This window comes from Protopterus annectens, chromosome 4.part1, assembly GCF_019279795.1.
Source record: "Protopterus annectens isolate FY-2018-M chromosome 4.part1, PAN1.0, whole genome shotgun sequence".
Lineage (NCBI taxonomy): Eukaryota > Metazoa > Chordata > Ceratodontiformes > Protopteridae > Protopterus > Protopterus annectens.
In genome coordinates, this window is record NC_056734.1 from 1203382 (window position 1) to 1225645 (window position 22264).

Here is a 22264-nt window from a genome sequence, read left to right on the forward strand (position 1 = left end):
TGTTTTCCTTGATTGTTTGGTCCTATCTAAATAAAAACGTAACTGTCTGTGGACATCTAGTGTGTGGAAAATAAACTCCGCTTTATTGGAGTATTTTGGGAAAAAAACTGGAAGCTCTAACAATTGTTGCAAGCATAAAGTAGAACAAACTTTAGGAACAAAAGAAAGATTTGGTCTGAGGGATACCCTGTCTGTATGAAAAACCAAGTACGGGGGTTTCACTGACAAAGCTTGAAGTTCTGAAACCCTTCTGGCTGAAGTAATCGCCACTAGAAAGGCTGTCTTCCATGATAGAAACTTTAGATCACAGGTAGCTGCCGGTTCAAAGGGAAAAGAAGTCAAGGCACGCAACACTATATCGAGATCCCATGGAGGTGCAGGATGAGAAATCGGAGGTCTTAATAGAGCAGCACCTTTCAAGAAAGTCTTACACAATCTGTTGCTCATTAAAGGTGGGTCTATGGATTCATGAAAATTAGAAATTGCTGCCAATTGTACTTTGATGGTAGAAACTGAAGAGCCTTGATTGAAAAGAGAGGTCAGGAATTTGAGTACTTCTGCCACGGAGTAGAAATGGGGTCCAGGCCCGGAGTTGAGCCCAAATAGCAAACCTTTTCCATTTGCTAGAATACAGTTTCTTTGTAGCAGACTTGTGGGCTGAAGATAATATGTGCACAACATCTGGATCCAGTGTATGACTCCTGACTATCGTCGGAAGAGGAGGAGCCAGGCCGTCAATTTTAAGGTGTGTAGGGACTGGTGTAATAGTCCCGACTGATGAATCAGTAGGTCTGGGACCTGGTCCAGGAACCATGGACCTTCCAGAGCATGTTTCTGAAGATAGGGAAACCACACTTGACGAGGCCAGTAAGGAGCAATTAAGATCATCTTGCTCCCTAAGAGAGATGCCTTTTGAATCACCCTGGGGAGGAGAGGAACTGGAGGGAAGGCATAAAGCAGGCCGGTGGGCCAAGGATGGACTAATGCGTCCATGGGGCTCTTCCCCGGAGCCGGGGTTAGGGAGAAAAATTCTTTGCACTTCGCATTCAGAGGAGTCGCGAAGAGGTCGCAACATGGAACTCCCCATTTGTTGAAAATCTGCCTTGTAACTGTCATATTCAGAGATCATTTGTGAGGAGAGAGGATGGTTCTGCTCAACCTGTCGGCTATGACATTGGACTTGCCCGGTATGTGAGTAGCCACTAGGAAGCATTTGGTCGAGACTGCCCATTCCCAAACTCTCATGGCTTCTCTGCAAAGAGGATAGGATCTGGTCCCTCCCTGTTTGTTCAGGTACCAGACAACTGACATGTTGTCTGAGTGAACAGCAATTACGCCCTGAGGGAGATAATCGTGAAGGGCTTGAAGGGACAGGAGTACTGCCCTCATTTCTAGGATGTTGATGTGAAGAGGGGTCTCTTCCGGGTGCCATTTGCCTTGGACTGACCTGCCCAGGGAATGCCCCCCCCACCCCATCTGGGAGGCGTCCGTGGTCAAAGTGGCCGCCGGAGGAAGAAGAACAAAGGGTCGTCCCTGATCCAAACTGGAGGACACTAGCCACCAGCGAAGGTCCCGTTTGCAAGATTCCGTGATCCATATGAGGTGATTGAGAGGGAGTTCCTGAAAGGACCACTGAGTTGAAAGAAGCCACTGGAGGATTCTCATGTGCAACCTTGCCAAGGGAACTAGCAGAACCATGGCAGACATGGATCCCAATAGCTGCAGGACCATTCTGGCTGGGGATTTGGACCTGGGGAGTAAGGCTCGAACTTGATTTTGAATGGTTTGAATTCTGTCTGTAGGTAGATAGACCCGCATCTGGTTTGAATCTATCTCTACCCCTATGAATCTTATTCTTTGAGATGGCCGCAACACAGACTTTGGCCAATTGAAGGTGATTCCAAGGGAATTGCCCAGTGATATAGTGGCTTGTAGGCTCCGCAGAAGTAGATGCTTGGAGGTGGCAGTTAGGAGCCAGTCGTCTAGGAACAGAAACATCTGGAATCCTAGACTTCTCAGGTGAGCAGTCACTACTGCCAAGCATTTGGTGAACACCCTGGGGGCTGTGGTGAGACCAAAGGGCAGCGCACGGAACTGAAAATGACTGCCTCCTAGGCTGAAGCGCAGATGTCTCCTGGACGTTTGATGGATTCTGATATGATAATACGCGTCCTTGAGATCTATGGAGCACATCCAAACACCCTTCTCCAACAATGGGAGAATGGTTTGTAGAGTGACCATTCGGAACTTGGACTTCCTGACTGAATGGTTTAGGATGCTTAGGTCCAAAATGGGCCTCAAGTCCCCGGTTTTTTTTGGCACCAAAAAGAATCTTGAGTAAGTCCCTAATCCGATCTGGTCTGCAGGGACTGGTTGGATGACTCCTTTTTGCAGCAGCTTTGAAATTTCTGAGGCTGTGGTATCCCGTTGACTGGGTGGCGGGTCCGGGATTTTTTTGGACTGAGGGGGGGGCGAGAGAATGGGATGGAGTAACCTCCGGCGATAATCCGAAGCACCCATCGGTCCTGAGTGATCCCTTCCCAGGCCTTCAGGTGCTTCAAAAAACGACCCCCGACTGGCTCCGGAGCAGCACAGCCGGGCAATCCCTCAGGGACTATGAAAGGCTGAAGAGCCACGAAAGGACTCGCGGTCTCCAGTGTTGCGAGGGCCTCTGCCGCCTCTGGGACGGCGTCTTCTGGATGAATTTCCCCCTCCTCTGCCTCTGGAGGGGGAACCTTCCTGCTGAGAGGGGTAAGACTTCTGAGATCTACGGAACCACATCTTCCCTCCTCTTTTAGCCTTGGGATAAGGCTGAAAGGGAGTGGAAAATCGTGCCCCTATGGCAGTCAGAGTCTTACCCTCCTGTTCACAGCGGGTAAGTGTGTCTTTTACCTTGGGTCCAAACAGGGAGGACCCATCAAAGGGGGCGTCGGCAAAAGAAGACTTAAAGGCCTCCGCGAAATGACACAGGCGGAGCCAGGCTTGTCTCCGTAGAGCAATGCCTGTACCTGCCACTCTACTCGCCCCTTCGGCCGCATATGAAATGAGCCTCATGGACGAGTTCGAAATGGATGACATTGTAGCCAGCTGAGATCCAACCGTCTGGGCCAGCTCCTCAGGCAGGTTACCCAAGAGGGTATCGGATAGCTCCTTAATCAGATCCATCTGAAATCTCGTAAAGTGCGTCAGGTAGTTCAAGGACCTCAGTGTAAAGGCCGCTGAACTAAGGGTGCGCTTTCCGTACTGATCCATGCTCCTAGACTCCTTATTAGGAGGATGGATGGACGTAGAAGCCTCTGCTACATCTTGCTGGGTAGCAGATGCCACCACCATAGCATCCACAGCCACACCTTTCATAAGGAACTCTCTATCTGGGAGCGCTGAGAGAAATTTGTTCGGACGAGCGGGCACCGGTTCCACAGAGTCTGGGTGTTCCCACGCCCTTCGACAGATCAAATCCAAGAGCTCGTCGAAGGGCGGAGACACCCAGGAGGCGGAGGGCTGAGCCCCGAAGGCCTTCAGGAACACCGACTCATCAGCAGAGGGAGGTTTGGACTGCCAGCCGCCTCGTTGTTTTAGGGCTTCCAGGATGTCTGCAAAGGAGACATCATCCGAGGACGACTTCGGGGACCCCTCTGCATCATCGAGATCAGTGTCAGATGTCAAAGACTCGTCAGGGGAGTCAACGTGCTTCCTCTTGCACGTTCTCTTCCTGGGAGGTTTTTCCGAAAAGGCTTCAGAAGGACCTCCAGGAGGGGGAGAAACCCCAGCGGGGGTAACCTGAGGCCCAGGGGCTCCGCTGTCTGGACAGGGGGACTGCCAATGACCCAGTCTCCAAATGTAGGGAAGGAGCTGGGGAAACTGTGGAGGTAGCCAAGGAAGATTTGGCTAAAGCACTCCTCATAGCCCTGAAGGTGGGACCACCAGAATCCTGGGAGGGTCCCCCCTCCGTGGCCACGACAGTGGACGGTACTCCCGCCGCCGACGCACCAAGAGGGAGACTTGGGACCGAAAGCATCAATCCCGAAGCCTCCCCCCCAGGGCCGAAGGAAGAAGTCCGTGCACTGAACTCTGACCCAAGAGCCGGAGTCGGAGCAAGGGTCGGGCCTGACCCTAACACCTCCACTGGTTCCACCAGCATCTGCTCCAACGGTGCCGAAGCTGTTGGAGGAGGAAGTACAGTAGGGGAGTGGACCATCGGCTCCGAAGCCAAATGGGCTGGAGCCGAAACCATCTTTTGGAACACCGGAGACTGGAAGAGTCGAAGGAGCACCCTGTCGATGTCCGAATCAGACATCTTGGATGATCTCGAGGATACCGATCGGGCCCGAACCGATTTCTCCATCGGCTCCGAAGAGCTCGGGGACCGGCTCCGAAATGACTCAACAATTATCGGCTCCGAGGAAACCTTCAAGGAAATTTCCCTCGGTGCCGATAAGGACTTCGGCTCCGAGGGGGAAGAGTCTGAGCCGATGACCCTTATCGGCTCCAATATCAGTGGAGCCGATGAGGGTGACCCGCCTCTCGATGCCCCAGGCCTCGGCTCCAAAACCAGAGGGGTCGAGGCTGGAGGCATCGAGGCAGACCGTTCCGACCTCGGCTCCGAAGTCCGTGGAGCCGATGGAGAAGTCTGCTTAGTTTTCTTAGCAGTCGGTTCCGACTGACTGGTCGGAGCCGACGCTTTCCTCTTTTTAGAAGGAGACGGAGAGGAAGGTAAAGCCTCCTCGAAGGAAGGCTTGATTAATCCTTTGAGGATTAATTTGTTTTTCCTCTCCTGGAGGACTCTGGAGGAAAACGCATGGCATACACTGCACGATTCTTGCAGATGTTTAGCACCAAGACAATAGACGCACGAGGAGTGGTCGTCCATTATGGACATTTTGAAGCCACACCTCGTGCACTTTTTAAACCCGGAGGGTTTATGCTCTTTAGACATAATCAGGCTACAAAAACAGATAACCACAGTAAACACTAAAGGGTTTCACACACAGGAACAAAAATATGTATGCCACTAACTTCGTGTAAATATTTAAACTAAAGAACTTTTTTTTTTTTTTTTTTTACACACAAGATTGTCAGAAAGAGAAAGGGTAAAAAGGAGGATCCAGACCCTCTAACTTAAACGGGTACTTGACCCACACACAACCACTAAAGTAGTAGTAACCACAGGGGAAGGCCCCTCTAACTTAAACGGAACCTTCTCTGACAGGAAAAAACACGAAAATTTTAACCAAATTTTAGAAAAACACTCGTACACAAAGAATAGCCGTTAAAACAGCTTTTGGGTTTAAATGAAGCAAATACTGACAGGAAAAAAGCCTAATATATAGTACTTAGCCCAGCCAATGTTGAGACCACGTCCAAGCTCTGTAAGCGGCAAACGAGATCTGGGGGATTAGTGGTGGTGCATCCTGGGATAAAGATAGCTCAGCCAATTAGAGGCCTCGCTCTATAGCATAAGCGTGCCGAGTCGGAGCCGAGGGATCGGCTCCGAACCCATCAGTCAGAATGTAGGCGAGATAGGATCACATAACATCATCTTTTAGTGTAAAATCTATATATTTTCCCATAAATTCTGTCTTAGATCTGATGGCACTAACAATGGGCCTCATGGGGGATCCAATTTATCCTTATGTATCTTCGGAATACCGAAGATACATGGGATTTTTGGAAAGTTTACCTGTAAAAACTCAAGAAGCCTACCATCTATCAAGTCTTGATTTTGCATGTCCTATAAAATAATGTAAATTTTTTGATAAGAAACGTTCACAAATATTCTAGAAACTTCTTTGTAAACTATGCCATCCAAAAGCAAAGCATTCATTCTATTCACGTAGTCGTGTTTAGACATTAGAACCACTCCCCCTCCCTTATCAAGTTTCATAACCCGAATTGTGTAGTTATTAACTAGTTTGCAAAGTAATTCTCTCTCATTATTAGATAAATTATAAGCAATATTTTCTTTACCAACAGTCATAGCTCGAAAATCAAAATCACACATCTTTTCAAAGAATGTTAAACAATACACCAAGTGAGGGCTAAATTACATCACTTATGTTATCAACCTTGTTATCAAACATTAGTCGAAAATTCAGATTTCTCACAAACATTTTTAAATCTAAAATCACTTCCACTAGATCAGAATGCTTTGTGGGTACAAAGTTCAGACCTTTACTGAATAACTTAGCAATGTTTTTATCAAAAGACTGCGTAGTGAAATTAAAAACTGTAAAGTCACCTTTTTCATTTAGTATTTCCATAGCGTGTTCATTATTTTTTTGACAAAAAAGTATTATCCTCACTTTCCATTAGCGCATGGACAGTTCGTAAATCATTGTTCACTTCCAATGCTTGAACTATATTCAGTGCTGTAAACTGAGTTGTCTGTGAGTTTGTAATACAAAAACCTTCATCATTTACTTGAAGTTTCAATTCGTTTGCTGCCTGCTGTGTTGGAATTGCTGGTTTTGGCACCCCCGACCCTGGTAGTAGCGTGGTGGCCTGTAATTTGCTTGTTGCACCTGATTCTGTAACCTCGTTGATCTCCTCGGGATGTCCCGCCCTAAAGGGGCTTGTTCATCTCATGTGGTGTTTCCACTGCTCTCCTCATCATTGGTGGTTTCCCGATTATGAGCTGAATGGGACAAGACTTGTGTGGGTTTAGGATAAGCTGTCCCAGATGCATACACTTTTATGTCCCTTATTAACGTCTTCTCTTTCCGGTGAACTAGGTGAACTTTTATGTGAACTAGGTCCACATGAATGGTTTATAGGTATGAAAAAATGTGGATTTTGTTCACAGTGTCTTTTGGTTAAACAGACTGATAAAGTTGTAATTAACAACACCTATATTAAACTAAAGGGTAAATATACATGTGACACATTAGGGGTAGTACATGCTACTTTATGTGAGGCATGTATATGTTTTTATATAGGCAAAACCAAGAGGGAATTAAAGAAATGGATGTATAAGCATGCTACAGACATTAAAAATAAAAACACGAATAGTGCCCTATACAGACACATTGTGAACTATCCATCACATAGTTTCAAATTAGTGGTTATTGACAAAATTTTCCAGGACTCTAGAGGTGGTCCATGGGAGGATATTTTGGACTTTAGAGAGTTATGTTGGCTAGTCAGGTTAAATGCTTTATGCAGGCCTGAATGATGGTTTTAGTTTAACTAGTTATTTAAGACTGCGTTCATATAAGGTATGATATATGTAAATATATTCTGCTATTGCATTTTTTTTTCTGTAAGGCAGATGGTTTTATATGCAAGGAAGACTGATTTTTAAAATATCATTACGTTTTTCTTGTATATTTTTCTTTTATTTGATTGTTTTGATTAGATGTTTTTTAGGGGTAGATTTTTTTATGTATTAATTTTTAAATATGTGTAGATGAAGGGTTATTTGGGTTTCATCGGATGAATTTTATCACATGGTGCAATGAATTAGAGTATTTAAACATGTGTATTGGTTTAATGACGTATTCTGATGAAGTCTTAGTTATATACTGACAAAAGCGCTAAATAAATTTGCCTTCTACAAAATAAGACGTGTTTCTTGACGTTGGATTGGTGTTTCACGTTTGAAACTGGTTTTTGCTTCAAGATAGATATAGATACAGAAATTATATGTATGTGTGTGTATATGTTGTGCCCCAACCTTCCTCTGGTCTACAAGATTTATCTTACAAACACTGAAAATATAAAAGGTCATATGATTCCGCATTGCTTTCTATATAGTTCTGCATACTCTAAAATGCAGATTATGTTAAATATGTTCATTTCTTTATATGCAGCATCACAATTATATTCCAGATGAACATCACCATTTAATCGTCACGTGATCTTACTCAAATTATTTAACATTTTAATGTTTTTCTTTTCTGCCTCCTGCCTGGCAGATATCTGTGATAGCCACTTCTATTACAACTATTTGCTCCTTTGTAGGGTGAAAATTAAATGTGGCACACCCATCATGCAGAAAGGTTTCTGTTGAATTTTACTGTATGCTCTATAATGCCATACATGAGTTGGTTGGCACTTCAAGGTAGGCATGTAATACATGCAACACAGTGATAACAGCCATTCCCATGGGTGAAATAACATCTTAGACAGTCTTTTCTCCTTGTAATCACATGCTCCTTCCCTCAGGGATGGGTGAGCAGTCAAAAGGAACATAGGAACAATACTTGACAAGCAATTACTGAGACCATAACTAACCTAACAAAATAAACGTTTAAGCAGACACACTTAAAAGTTCCTGCCACTCTTTATGAGTACTTAACAGTGTACAACTCCCAAATCAAGAAGTCATACATGATAACCCCAATGTAAATTTATCGTCATCCATCCAAACATCATGACTAACCTTAAAGGCAGACAAACTAATACTTATTCCATAGGCTGAGAATATGCTGAGTTAGGAACCCATCCCTACAGTGGGTCTTGATTATTTATTTGTTTAAATTTAGGCTTCTAGTACAAGTTTTAGGTTTTGCAGAGACATTGGAGGTCAAACAGATGGCCATGGTGGTGCAATGGTTAGTGTTGTTGCCTCACAGCAAGAGGTTCTCCTGTTCGATTCTCAGCTGAAGTGCTTTCTGTGTGGAGTCTGCATGTCCTCCCCACGGGTGTGTGACGCTAAAGATATGCAAGTAGGTGCGAGCTTGAATGGGTGTGCCTTCTTTGAAGGTTGGGCATTGAGCTGGCAACTCGGCACCGTAAAAAATCCACTGCCAGTCATGAGCGGACCGGAGTTCCACTGTGGTGACCCCTATCCGGGAAAAGCCGAAAGACTTTATTGGAGGTCAAACAGGATTAGGTTTATAGATTCATTTACTGTTACTAGGCTAACAACCACTAGGGCCCTTATAAGCCTAGCTGCACATCCCAAACTATTTGGGTCTGAAGTATCATGGGCATCTATATCAGGGGGAGCATGTTAGTAGGGAGGTAACTTAGAATTTGTAGGGGGGGGTGTTAGGAAAATACTGTTCTTATGGATGGCCAGACTAGAGCTAAATTTAAGATTTCCTATCCATCTGTCAAGGTTTCATTTGAATTAGGGTCAGAGATTAACTCTATTTTACATAGAAGGGGAGCCTATTCCATAGTGTGGGGATCCTTTGGGACACATATTTGTCTCTCCAGCACATTCTGTTTATGTCACAAGTGAAGTTCATATCCCTGGATTTAGTGTTTCTGCTTTTGTTTGATTCATGCATGTGCAACAGATCCATCAGGGCTAGGTCTGAGGAAGCCCAGTAAGCCAGGCAAATATCCCCTGTCAGCAGCCTGTAGTAGACTGAATACAGAGATGGAGCCTTTAGGTGATCAGTATAGGACAAGGTATTCATGCCCTAAATTCTCCTGGTGAGAAACCTCTGTGGGCATTCCAACTGCTAAGTGTCTGGTTAGGTACCTGCCAAAGGGGGTACTGTACTCAATGACCGGTCTGATAAGGGCAAAGTAGAGTTGTACTATAACTTCCTTGGACCTGAAAACCATAGTCTTACTTATAAATTGGGTGACATAGAATGATTTTATTATCATCTTAGCTACATGTCGGTCAAATGCCAGACTGTTGTTTACATATGTTCCCAGATTTCTTACTACTGGGTTGACTCTTAAGGATGGTTTATCGATGGAGTAATTAACTTTGTTTGACAGTTTCCCATGCATTTTTTGCCATTTAGTTTTAGTCTATGGCTTTGGAACCAGCCATTTGTCTGCAAGATGTTGTTGTCTTATAGGTTCATAGGCAAGTACTAGGCTAACTGACTTTTGGGCCATTTTAAACCTAACCAATTTTGCAAAGATGAGAATCAAACTCCGTACCTTATGTTTGTGAGATAAACACATTAACCATTATACTATAATAGTTCCCAATTTATGGTAATCTGTGAATCTGGTGAGTCAGAGGCCTTGAATAAGTCTTGACTTCCAAGCATTAGATGCCAAATGGGAGTGGGCCCAGTACAGAAGACTGTGATACTCTGCTGATGACCAGTTTCTTGGTGGTGGTGGTCTCACTGATCACAACTTCCTTGGTCTTATTTGTGAGCCAGTCGGTAATACAGGACTTATGCCTAGAACAGAGAGCTTGTCAACAATGCTTGAGTGGGGTAATATATTGAATGCCTTAGTCAGATTGGGTCATTCATATCTCAAAAAGTGAGACACGGGGTCTACTTCAAAGCATCGAAAGCCCACAATATTGAAGACCAAATTGCAGAGATGAAAGCATTGAAACCTCACTTCAGAGAATGACTGGATTGGTGAATCCATTCCCAGGATAAGTAACCATTCATACTACAACTAACGAAAATGAAACTGCACCATCCCGAACCCACCCAGGTGGGGGACTATGTCCCTCACACCACCCCTAACTAAATATACCAACTCCAAGATCACACTACAGTTGGGAAAAGGGCAAAGTTCATCTTGTTGGCCAACAGGTTACTTAATGTGGGAATGGATTCACTGATCCGGTTGTTCTCTGAAGTGAGGTTACGATGCTTTTGCCTCAATGATTTGGTCTTCGATATTGCAGGTTTTCAAAATATTTAGGTTGACCCGAGGCACAGGTCACCTTAGAGCAGACGGTAGGCTACTGAGCATAAAGAGAGGTGAGTTAATCTATCAGGATAGTTCAAGGATTCAAGGTCTTTATTATTTATTTATTTATTTTTGGTTAAAAATGATTGGACCATTCCAAATGAGTGATATGCTTGTAACTGTAAATAACAAAATAGCACTGCAGTCAATAATTGGTCTGATAAGGGAAGAAGAGCACAGTGGTAAGATGACTTCTTTGGATCTTGAATATGTTCCCTAGGAAATTAACTTGGTCAGATAGAATGACTACCTGACTATGAAGGAAAACATGATAATTGAATGAGAGAGGTTATCCTCATAAGCACTCAGGTTTCTTATGGCCATATCAGTTTGACGATGAGTACCCCTTATAATATATGAGGTGGGAACAGCTTTTTTTGCCAAATGTTAGTATGTTGCATTTTTTTTTTGTATTTAGTTTGAGACCATTTTCAGTACTCTGACTTTGTGCACATTCCAGCCCTTAATGTAAGCAGTTTATTATCAGTGGATGAACCAATAATGTCCCCCAACTTGCAGTCCTCAGCAAACATGGTCAACTACACTTCATGGTATTGGCTTGGATGTCTGCAAAATAAATGTCAAACAGGTGTCGACCCAGGACTGATCCTCTTTGTTTTTCTCTTTCCCTCATTAACTGCTCCAGCCTCTGGGGAACTAATAAAATCTGATTTGTTTGGGCCATAGTTACGGCTCCAAAACAGCTATGCACCCCACAATCATTTAACTTCTTGATGATACAGTTCTTCTCGCTGTAGTGTTATGCAAAGCTAAGTTATCACTTAGAAGAACAGGTGTGTTTTTTAGTTGTGCTGTAAATATGACATACATTTCAAATATATTTATGTATTGTACCTGCCCTCTTTATCCTTTTTCTCTCCTTAAGCTGATAAGGTTTATGGTCATGAGACAAGGGAATAGCATTTCCATCTTTGTCACACAGGACACCACGGGAGTCACCAACATTTGCAACAGTCATCTCTTTATCTGACAGCAGTGCTATGAGACATGTTGTACCTAAAAAATAAACAAAAAAGTCACAAAGATTATATAATAGGTTTATTTCAGAAACCCATTTTAAATACAATCTGCATTTGTTTAAGTAGTAGATTTTTGAAATTCATCTAACAAAACTTTAAGGGACTGTACCTTTACAAGGTAATATGCATATCAGTAAATGAAGGTAAAAGACTATGCTGCATTATAAAAAAGACTTGTTATCAAATTCTCTTTCTGCATAATGTAAGCTATAATTTCACTTCTTATGTCAAAACTCATATTTTACATGTGGATTGGTGAGATGATAGTCTAGTTAACATCTCCTGATACACTGCATACTCATAATTTGCTTTGTATTGTCCTCTTCAGATGTCCTAGCCTCTGTATTTGAATGCTATGTGCACTTGATGTTTCTCTGAGAGGGGAGATCCAGGGAGACTTCACCATCACTACTTAAACTGCAAGCTAGTATGTTTGATTCATTGTCAGCTTGATAATCAGTTTGTAAATGGACCACGTCTATAAGTATTATTCATAAACATTATTTACTGTAGAGAACAGCTGGTACACCACAGATTGCTATACCAAAGCCCTGTGCAATTCACAGACAATATTCCACAGTGGGTTAAGGACTAATATGCAGTCTTACCCCCATTGTACAGCCATAGAGCTCCATTATGAAGTATAAATAGAAAAGACTCCAGGCTTGACAATAATTGATTAACACTACGCCATCTGCATAGAGGTTGGTCCCACAGGGGTAACTTAAGGGAATCCAACCATGTACATACTGAAGGTGTAGCACTTGGCAATGGAATAATCTCCTCTTCTTTATTGTTGTGTTGTTTAGCAAATAGGGTTGTGCAGTATATCAGTGCTGAAGTAAAACAAGTAAGCAAATAAGTAAGTAAGTAAATAAATGTACATAAATAAATAAACTACTCCTTGTACGGTAGAAAAAACAAAACTATTACTAATGCATCCTGAGTTCTCTGGTCTTTAACCCCCCCAAAATAATAATAATAATAATAATAATAATAATAATAATAATTAAAGACCTTAAATCCTTCAACTATCCTGATAGATTAACTTTGTTCTCCTTATGCTCAGCAGCCCACTGTCTGCTTCAAAGTGACCTGTGTTTTCCTTTATGAGGTATGAATGACCTAGTCTGGCTAAGGCATCCTGACCCCATAGAAAATGAGAAAAAGAGGGCTGATAACGCTAACGATGATGAGCTCTCTGTAGTGCAGGCAATACTGCTACCACAACCACACATTTTCCTTCTCCCTCTACAGTAATTCTGCCAATTTCTTGCAAAGGAGAGCTCCGACAGCACCAAATTCCTTTATTACTATACTATGGCAATGACTCAAGTCATGTTTAATGAATGAAAGTTTTTTTTTTTTTTATAAATCCCTCTGACAGCAGGTCACAGAGCAAAAGGGAAAAGTCAGTTTTTATTATGTTTTTCCTTTTTATTTCCTTCTTCATCAAAACATCATATACTCCATACAAAATATTAAACTACAGTTCCAGCTTAGCACCTTTAAAATCCATATGATTAGCACAGTCCCATGTTCAAAACTTTTTAGCATACATAGATACAATCACTATATTTCCACAGTTCCAAAACAGTCTTCATTAACATTCCAGCACTGGCACATTTCCTGTTTGGCCTGCCTTTACCTTCATTTGTCAGGCGCCAGGATCCGCCACATAACGCACACACTCGGGTTTCTCAACAACAGGTACAAATATGACTCTGTCATTGTACATGTGGGTGTGAATGACCTGAGACATACCTCCCTGGACAACATGAGAAGAGAAACGGAGGAGCTCTCAGATTATGTAGCTGAGACGGGTATGACCCTAGCCCTGAGCAGCATCTTACCATCACCCAGAATGATACTACAGTACAAGCAGAAAATGATTGATTTCAACAATTGGCTAAGTTTCTGGTGTCATTCTAAGGGGATCCAGTATCTGTCTGCCTGGGATGACATGACTGACAGACCTCGATGCTTTGCCAGAGATAGCCTACATCTGTCACCTCTGGGCTTCCGGATACTGGCCAAGGCTCTTGCCACCCCTGTAGTGCCTTTTTTAGGCAGTGTTCCAAAGACCAAATTACCATCATAACAGCTACAAACAAATGCAATCTGAGGGTCATGCTGTTCCACGCTAGAAGTCTAAATCTCAAAATGCAATCACTTGAAGCACTCCTTAAAATGTAGAACATTGACATTTGTGCCATAACACTGACCTGGTTCAAGGCAGTAGAAAGCACCCCTGCATTACCAGGCTATAACTCATGCTACAACTTTCGGCCCCAGAACTTGGACTGAAGCTCCAAAGGTGGTGGTGTTTCCATATTCATAAAGGATATGCACATCTCAAGACTGGTAGCCCAACATAATGCATCTGAGGTACTTCAGGTGCAGCTAACATTGGATAAGACAGCGATTCAGGTCGTAGCCTGCTATAGAGCCCCAACCATGTCCCAGGACTCACACTCCACGTTCCTAAGCACCTTGGAGAATATTAGGGTCCAACCTAACACTCTCATACTGGGCGACTTCAACTACCCCTCCATTAACTGGGAAAACTACTCATGTACCAATACATTTCTCCAACGTTTCCTGGAATTTATTAATTCCAATGCCCTGGACCAGCTCGTTCTTACCCCCACTAGAGGTAGCAACATCCTTGACCTGGTCATTACTAACATGGGCGACCATTGCTCTACACCAATAGTCAACTCCTCCCTGGTTAAATCCAACCACAAACTAATCATCTTGGAAATCCACATCCCTCCCACCCCCCCCCACAAAGGTAACCACCACGTAAAACTTCTCCACAGCTAACTTTGGGCTAAAAAAACGGAGGTGGCTAACTTCATGGCATCCATGCAAATGGAGACCAGTTGCATGACCACCAAATCATACACCAATGCACTGTAAGAACACGTACACAAATGCATGGATCTTGCCTTACCCAATAGAACCAAAACGCTCTCCTCCAAAAAAGGATGCCAATCTGGTGGTCCCCTGCCATAAACAAACTCTATAACAGAAGGAGGAAACTGATGCGGAATAAGGTGAAGTTCCAAGACTGGAAAAACTCCCTTATCAGCCTCAACAAAAAGTTGAGATCCCTCATCAAATCCTCTAAACCTGGCTATGAAAACAGAATTACAGCAGATAGTAAAGACAATCACAAGGCCTTCTATAGTTATGTAAAGAATCTCCACAGCAATACCCAGATTTTCTCTGAGCTACTGCACAATGGTATCTCCTATACCGAGCCAACAGATATTGCCAATATACTGGCCGAAAGATTCAGTGCAAACTTTACCCATCTTTCCCCTCAAGGGACCAGTCACAATACCAGTAGATTGCCAGGCACCCAGTATTACTGCTGTACAGGTTAAAACAGCACTGTCCAAGGCCAAGAATACAGCTTCTATGGGACCTGAAATATCCCTGGCTGTGTTCTACATGAACTACAGAGTGAACTGGCACCTCACCTGTGTGTCCTGTTCAATCACAGCCTCACCTCAGGTTTTGTCTCTACTGAATCTCATACTGCTACAGTCATCCCTCTCCACAAAGGAGGAGTGACTGCAGACCCTGGGAGCTATCACCCAATTAGCCTGATGAATCTGATATGTAAAGCTATGGAATGCCTCATCATGGACCTAATAAACAAGCATATAGGGAATCTCCAAACTCTGGATCCCATACAGTTTGGTTTTGTGAAGGGTAGATCAAGGCTGCTCAACTTGGTCAACTTCTTTGAGTCAGTCACCAGAGCTGTCGTTGAAGGCAAGGTGGTTCATACAGCCTACCTTGATCTAGCCAAGGCCTTTGATACCATTCCCCACTCAGGAATCATAGAAAAACTCACTAAGCTAGGCATCAACGCCTATATCACTAGGTGGGTTGCAAAGTGGCTCACAGGTAGAACCCACAGTGTGAAAGTAGCTGACTCCAAGTCAGACTATCGACCAGTCATGAGTGGAGTCCCACAGGGTTCGGTCCTGGGTCCTCTCCTGTTTGGCTTCTACTTCTCTGAAATCCAGGCCAACACGAAGGGACTCTGGCTAACAAAGTTCGCAGATGATTGCAAGATGGGAACTATTATTAACTCCCCAAGTGATGCTGTAGAGAAAGGCCTCACTGAGACCAGCGACTGGTGTCAGAACCATGGCCTTAAGCTCAATGCCAAAAAAATGTGTCATCATCCACCTTTGGGGAAAACCCAGTTCCCATGAATAACCACATTGATGGTAGTCCACTGAACACAGAAGGCGTTATAAGAGATCTGGGAACACAGGTTGACAGCAACCTCTCTTTTGACCACCACATTGCCACTGTGGTCAGAAAGTCCTTCTACGTGGCACATATTATTACTAAGGGTTTTGCATCCAGGAAGAAAGAGGTCATTGTCTCCCTCTACTCTTCTTTCATTAGGCCAATCATTGAGTACAATGCCCCATTTGGCATGTACCTCACTAAACACCTGCAACAACTGGAGAGGCCTCAAAAAGTACCTTACAAAGAAGATTCTAGGCCTTAAACATTTGTCTTATATGGACAGAATAAAAAAAACCCAACTATTCTCTGTCTCATATCACCTACTTAGAGGCGATCTCTGCTTGACGTACAAAGCCATGTCTGACCCAGCTCTGTTAGAAATGCTACATCTAATGAAATCCCAATCCCTCCACACTACACACTCCAGAGACCTCAACTTCATTACCACAATCAGCAGAACATGCTGGAGGGACAGGTTCATAACCCAGAGACTGCCCATGGTGTGGAATAGACTTCCCATACATGTCAAGCGGAGCATCTCACTGGCCCTCTTCAAGAGAAATTTTGATGAGTGGATGGGAAATAGAAAATTCACCCCATGGATCACTCCAGTGGCTTTACTTAACAGAAGCACTGGGAACTAAGGTCAGGTGCCACAATGCCAGGGTAATCCTATGGGCTAGGCTTGCAAAGGCTCCAGGGCCATTAGCCTAGTCCACACCTATGAACCTATGAACACCCCTTCCCCCATTAACCTCCACCTCCACTACTTATAAACTTACAGTAATACACAGCTGGTAACCAGAACAGCAGCTTAGTATAGTACAATATACTTGGGTAGCTCTGAGGTAGTTACTAAGTTGATTTTTCTGCTGCGCTGGAGTAGCAGTACCCACAGCACATCACTGTGTATTCCACATATTTGCACATTAATCTCAGAAGTCAACAGGCTTCAGTACATTGCCTGTGATTACTGTGATCCATATCTATGAAAGGTGACAGTAAACTGTGGAATACTAAACAATTACCCAGCTGGTGACTTTACAGATAAGTGCAAGAATATGCAACAGTTAATGATGCATTTGCATCTAATTTGCAGCTTAAGAAATATTACATTTCCCATGTTTCTTAACACCAAAATCTACCATGACATGATTTCATTGGCAGCATGTAGGGTCCAAGTTGTCAGGGCAGCAAAGCGTCCCCACCACCACACACACAACAACTGGCTTTACCTTGATAGACAAAATCATTTTCAGCATATATTTTCAACAATTTATTCTATAGCTGCACATATGTATGCGGAGGACAAGTTACACGTCTTGGTTTCCTCTGTAGTTGGGGTTCCCGGACGTCAGAGTCTTTTACCACAATGCATGTGTACACATGCAGAACAATGTACAGAGCAAAGTCCTTTCCTAGTAAAAAAACATTGCTCAGCTGGTCAGTGATCAGTCCTATTCCACTTGTTACATAGGTGGATTTCAAACACTGGTTCACTCAAAATACATTTGTTGATATAGCACAAGCCAGCAGAAGGAAATACATCAATAAATAAATGGCTTGTGTTTATATACTATAGAATAGTTATGTAAAGTACCAGATGGAAGTAGTAACAAAAGCGACTTGTCTAGCAACCTAGGCCAAATTCAGCCTAAAAATTGTCAATCAGAGCCTTCAGAATACTATGCATGGTAAACTCTTCCTGTTATTTACAAAATAAATAAATAATAAGGCAAAAAAATAATCATAAACTATTTCCATATTCACATAGCTAAAGCTAAAAAAATATGTGATTCAGTTGATTATTTGAGTAAACTGTTTCACAAAAGATGTACATTTTTGTTGTACTTTGTTTTCGTTTCACTATGCATCTTCAGCATCAGTGCTTTATGGAGTTCAGCATATTCCTGGAATGAAGCTTACCAAAATAATTGTGGATCAGGCATTGTATATATATTATATCAGATACCAGGAGCAGTGACATAACCATTCCATTTCTCACATTCTGTGACTAAAGCACTTTCCATTCTGCATGACATCATTTAATTAAATCAGTTTAACCTGTTATAATTTCTGCCCTATCTCTCAAGGTAAGGACACACCCCCTCAGGTGTCATGGTCTCCATTGGTAATTTGGGATTTAAATGATTTTTTTATTGAGTCCCCTCTCCCCCCACTGCTCATAAAGACCTTACATTCTAAGTATATAAAACATGTTAAAGAGCCCAGCAGAGTTTGAAATGAAAAGTAATCATTAACAACATAATGGCTAACACTGAAATTAATATCTTTCTAATCATGAAATTCCCTCACTTCACTAAGTCAGAATGAACTCTACTTCAAGTTGTGTGTCCATTTAATCCTAAACATTTATTGGACTCAGTCTATTAACATTTAACTACATTAGAAGTACTGCAACCGTCTCTGTTCTCTGAATGAAATAATTTCTTATAGGTTCATAGGTCGGTGCAAGGTTAGCTGCCTTTGCAGGACATGTTAAGACTAGCCAATTTCCCTTTTTGTACTTGAAATAACCTATCCCATTTGGTTACAGACTGGCCTTATCCATCCCAAGGTTGATAATTATATGTTACCTTTAATGAGAATAAATGGGATCATACCATAGATAACGTGAGGGGACCTGTGTATGGGAGAAAGCATTTAGGCACTGCCTCTATCCAATAGTAGTACAGGGGGCAGTCCTGGGGTTCTGTTTCCCATCCAAGTTGCACTTGAATACGGACAGGAGTGAACTTTGTTTTATGTGGATGGGGAGTCTGTTCCACAGCAGCAGTATCCTCTGTGAGATATACTTCTCCCTCCAAACCATTCTGTTGATGTTGCAGAAAAGATTTAGATCTGAATATATCTGATGCTATTTGACTTGCTGATGTGCAATAAACCCATCAGTAATGCGTCAGAGGATGCCTTTTATGCCAGACACAGTTCGTCTCTTACTAGTCTGTAGGATACCGAGTATAGTGACAGGGCTTGGAGTTGGTCCATATAGGACATATTGTTTTGGGCCTTGTATCTTTTTAGTAAGGTATCTCTGTGAACATTCCAGTTGTTGCACGTGTCTAGACAGATACATGCCAAAGGGGGTATTACATTCAATAAATGGCCTAATGAGGGCTGAATAAAGGAGGAGAATGACATCCCTAAATCTAGACAAAATCCTTTTGTTTACAAGCTGTGTAATATAGAAAGACTTTCTTAAAATAATAGACGTGTTGGTCAATGTCACTTTCCACATAAGTTCAAAAATACTAAATAACTGGGTTAACCCTTCAGGCTGTATGGGCAGTGTGGTAGTTCCCAGGGGTAGATGACTTCCCAAAAGAAACATTAATGTATTTTCTGGCATTTAGTTTCAGTCCATGATTTTTGGCACCAGTTATTTATTTGGCACAAATCTTCCTTCAGGATGGCTAAATCATTTGAGGATTCAATAGCTGGTCCTAGCTTGCAGACATCTGCAACGTTTGTCAGCCAGAACCCTTTGGTATTGGCTTTTACTTCAGAAAAATAGATGCCAAACAGGAGACATTGCAGCACACAGCTCTTTGGGACTCTACTTGTGGCTGGTCTCTTTGTGGATGTAATTTCCCCTATTTTGATCATCTGCGTCCTATCTGTGAGCCAGTTGGCAATCCAACAAGTGATATAGGGGTTTTTTCCCAGTTTATTTAGACTTTTTTACTATGCCTGAGTTGAGAATTATGCCAACAGTTTTGGCTAGGTAGAGGTATGCAGTGAGTACCATTCCGCCTTCATCCATTATCATGGTGACTCTTTTAAAAAATTCAGCAGGTTTGAGTAAGGATGACCTGCCCTTGAAAAATATAAACTGAGAAGGGGCCAGTGTCTGGAGGTTCCCTATGCCCTGATTGATTCATTCCATTGTAAGTTTTTCCTTGGCTTTGCATATGAGGCTGGGTAGCCTTATATGTCTGCAGCTGCAAAGGGCTGTGGAAGGTCCTCCCTTATGCAAGGGAATAACTGTTGCTGTTCTCCATTCACTTGGTGCAAAACCTGTATGGAGGCTGAGATTGAACAATGTTGTTAGGGATGTGACTAAATTGTACTTCATGCTATTTAAGATGCATCCAGGGATATTGTCAGAACCAAATGATGCATTATTTTTAGCTTTTGATAGCACCTTTAGGACTTGGCCTTGTGTGACAGCTGGAAGCCAGCCAGTTTCAGGTATATATTGCAGGACAGACAGAGGGGTGAGAGGGGTAAAGTTAGAGTTAAATTTATCAGCCAGTAGGTTCGCTATATCTTCATCCTCAGTGTAAAGTAACATCAATCGGCCAATAGGTTCGCTATATCTTCATCCTCAGTGTAAAGTAACATCAATCGGCTAATAGGTTCCCTATATCTTCAGCCTCAGTGTAAAGTAACATCAATCGGCTAATAGGTTCGCTATATCTTCAGCCTCAGTGTAGTTAGCATCATTCACAATCAGCTCAGCACATTGCTGAGTCGTACTTTTGAGCTTACAAACATAAATGAAAAATGCTTTGCGATTGTCTTTGCTTGGGTAGCAATTTTCGTCTCAAACTTCTAAACATATCTTTGGTGCTGCTGTGTAACATTGCATTGGATGGATACTGCATTGCATGGATATTGGCTAAGGCTCTTGCCACCCCCATAGTGCCTTTTATAGGCAAGGCTCAAATTCTAAACCTACCACCCTAGAAAACAAAAACGGGAAGAAACTAAGGGTAATGCTGCTCAATGCCAGAAGTCTAAATCTCAAAATGCACGCACTCGAGGCCCTTCTCAGTATGGAGAACATCGATGTCTGTGCTGTGACTGAAACCTGGTTCAAGGCTCCTGAGAGCACCCAGGCACTATCAGGTTTTACCTCATATCATGCGTTCCGGCCCCAAAACCCGGACCATACCACAAAAGGAGGGGGTGTATCCATATTCATCAAGGATACCCACACCTCCAGGTTGGTGGCTACATCAAGCATCGGAAACCATCCAGGTGCAATTAACCATAGGCAAAACTGCTCTACAATTTGTAGCATGCTACAGGCCACCCTCTCAAACTCAGGAAACCCACACAGCCTTCCTGAAGACACTGGAGGGTATAAATGTATCACCAAACACCATCATATTGTGTGACTTCAACTACCCGAATATAGACTGGGAACATTACTCAAGCCCCAACTTTCTAGCCCAAAGGTTCCTGGAGTTCATAAATTCAAATGCCATGGAACAACTAGTCACCGTCCCCACAAGAGGAGAAAATATACTAGATCTCATCATCACAAACATGGGGACAAAATGCTCCACACCGGAAGTATATCCCTCTTTGGTGAGATCAGATCATAAACTAATCTCACTAGAAATTCACATCACGCCCCCACCCCAAACAAAAAAGACCACAGTGAAGAACTTCTCTAAAGCAAACTTCACACTACTCAAGACAGGTGTGGTATCCTTCAAGGCCCCCGAGCCAATGGAAACCACAACCCAAGCTCTGGAAGCCCTTACAAATGCCTTCTATGAACACCTTCAGGACTGCATGGATCAGGCAATCCCAAATAAAACCAAGACTCTTTCCACCAAGGGCAAACGTCCAGTCTGGTGGACCCCAGCCATAAACAAACTTTACAATAAGAGGAGAAAGCTATTACATGATAGAGCAAAATCCCAAAAAGGGAAAGCATCTTTGATCAGTACTAGCAAGAAACTACGATCCCTCATAAAATCATCCAAGGCCAACTTTGAGAAAAAAATTGCCATAGATTCAAAAGACAATCATAAGGCCTTCTTCAGCTATGTCAGAAACCTGGGTGGAAACTCCCAGATATGCTCAGAATTAGTCCAAAATGATACAAAAATCACTGAACCTACAGACATTGCCAACATACTGGCAGACAGGTTCAGCGCAAACTTCACCCCCCCCCCAAAAGGAGAGATAACTATCCCAACAGAGTGTAGCCTCCCAGACATCTCAAATGCGCAGGTGAAAGCTGCTCTCTCTAAAGCTAAAAACACAGCATCAATGGGACCGGATGGTGTCCCCGGCTGTGTGCTACATGAACTCAATGAAGAACTAAACCCGCACATAAGGCAGTTGTTTAATCTTAGCCTTACCACAGGATATGTGCCCAAGGAGTGGCGTACGGCAACTGTGGTCCCACTCCACAAAGGCGGTGCCTCTACGGACCCTGGTAATTACCGCCCCATAAGCTTAACAAGCCTGGTCTGCAAAGCTATGGAGAGGATCATAATGGAACTCATAAACAAGGACATAGGGGACTTGCAGACCTTGGACCCAACCCAGTTTGG

At 43.0% G+C, this 22264-nt stretch overlaps 1 protein-coding gene across 1 annotated transcript in view; it reads right to left on the reverse strand.

Moving 5' to 3' along the window:
• The window catches only part of PPM1L (protein phosphatase, Mg2+/Mn2+ dependent 1L), a 1339716-nt gene that overhangs the window by 79505 nt on the left and 1237947 nt on the right, over positions 1-22264 (reverse strand). The window contains exon 3 of the mRNA XM_044069977.1: positions 11485-11646. Coding sequence (XP_043925912.1) covers positions 11485-11646 — 162 coding nt within the window. The remainder of the gene's footprint in view (positions 1-11484; positions 11647-22264) is intronic.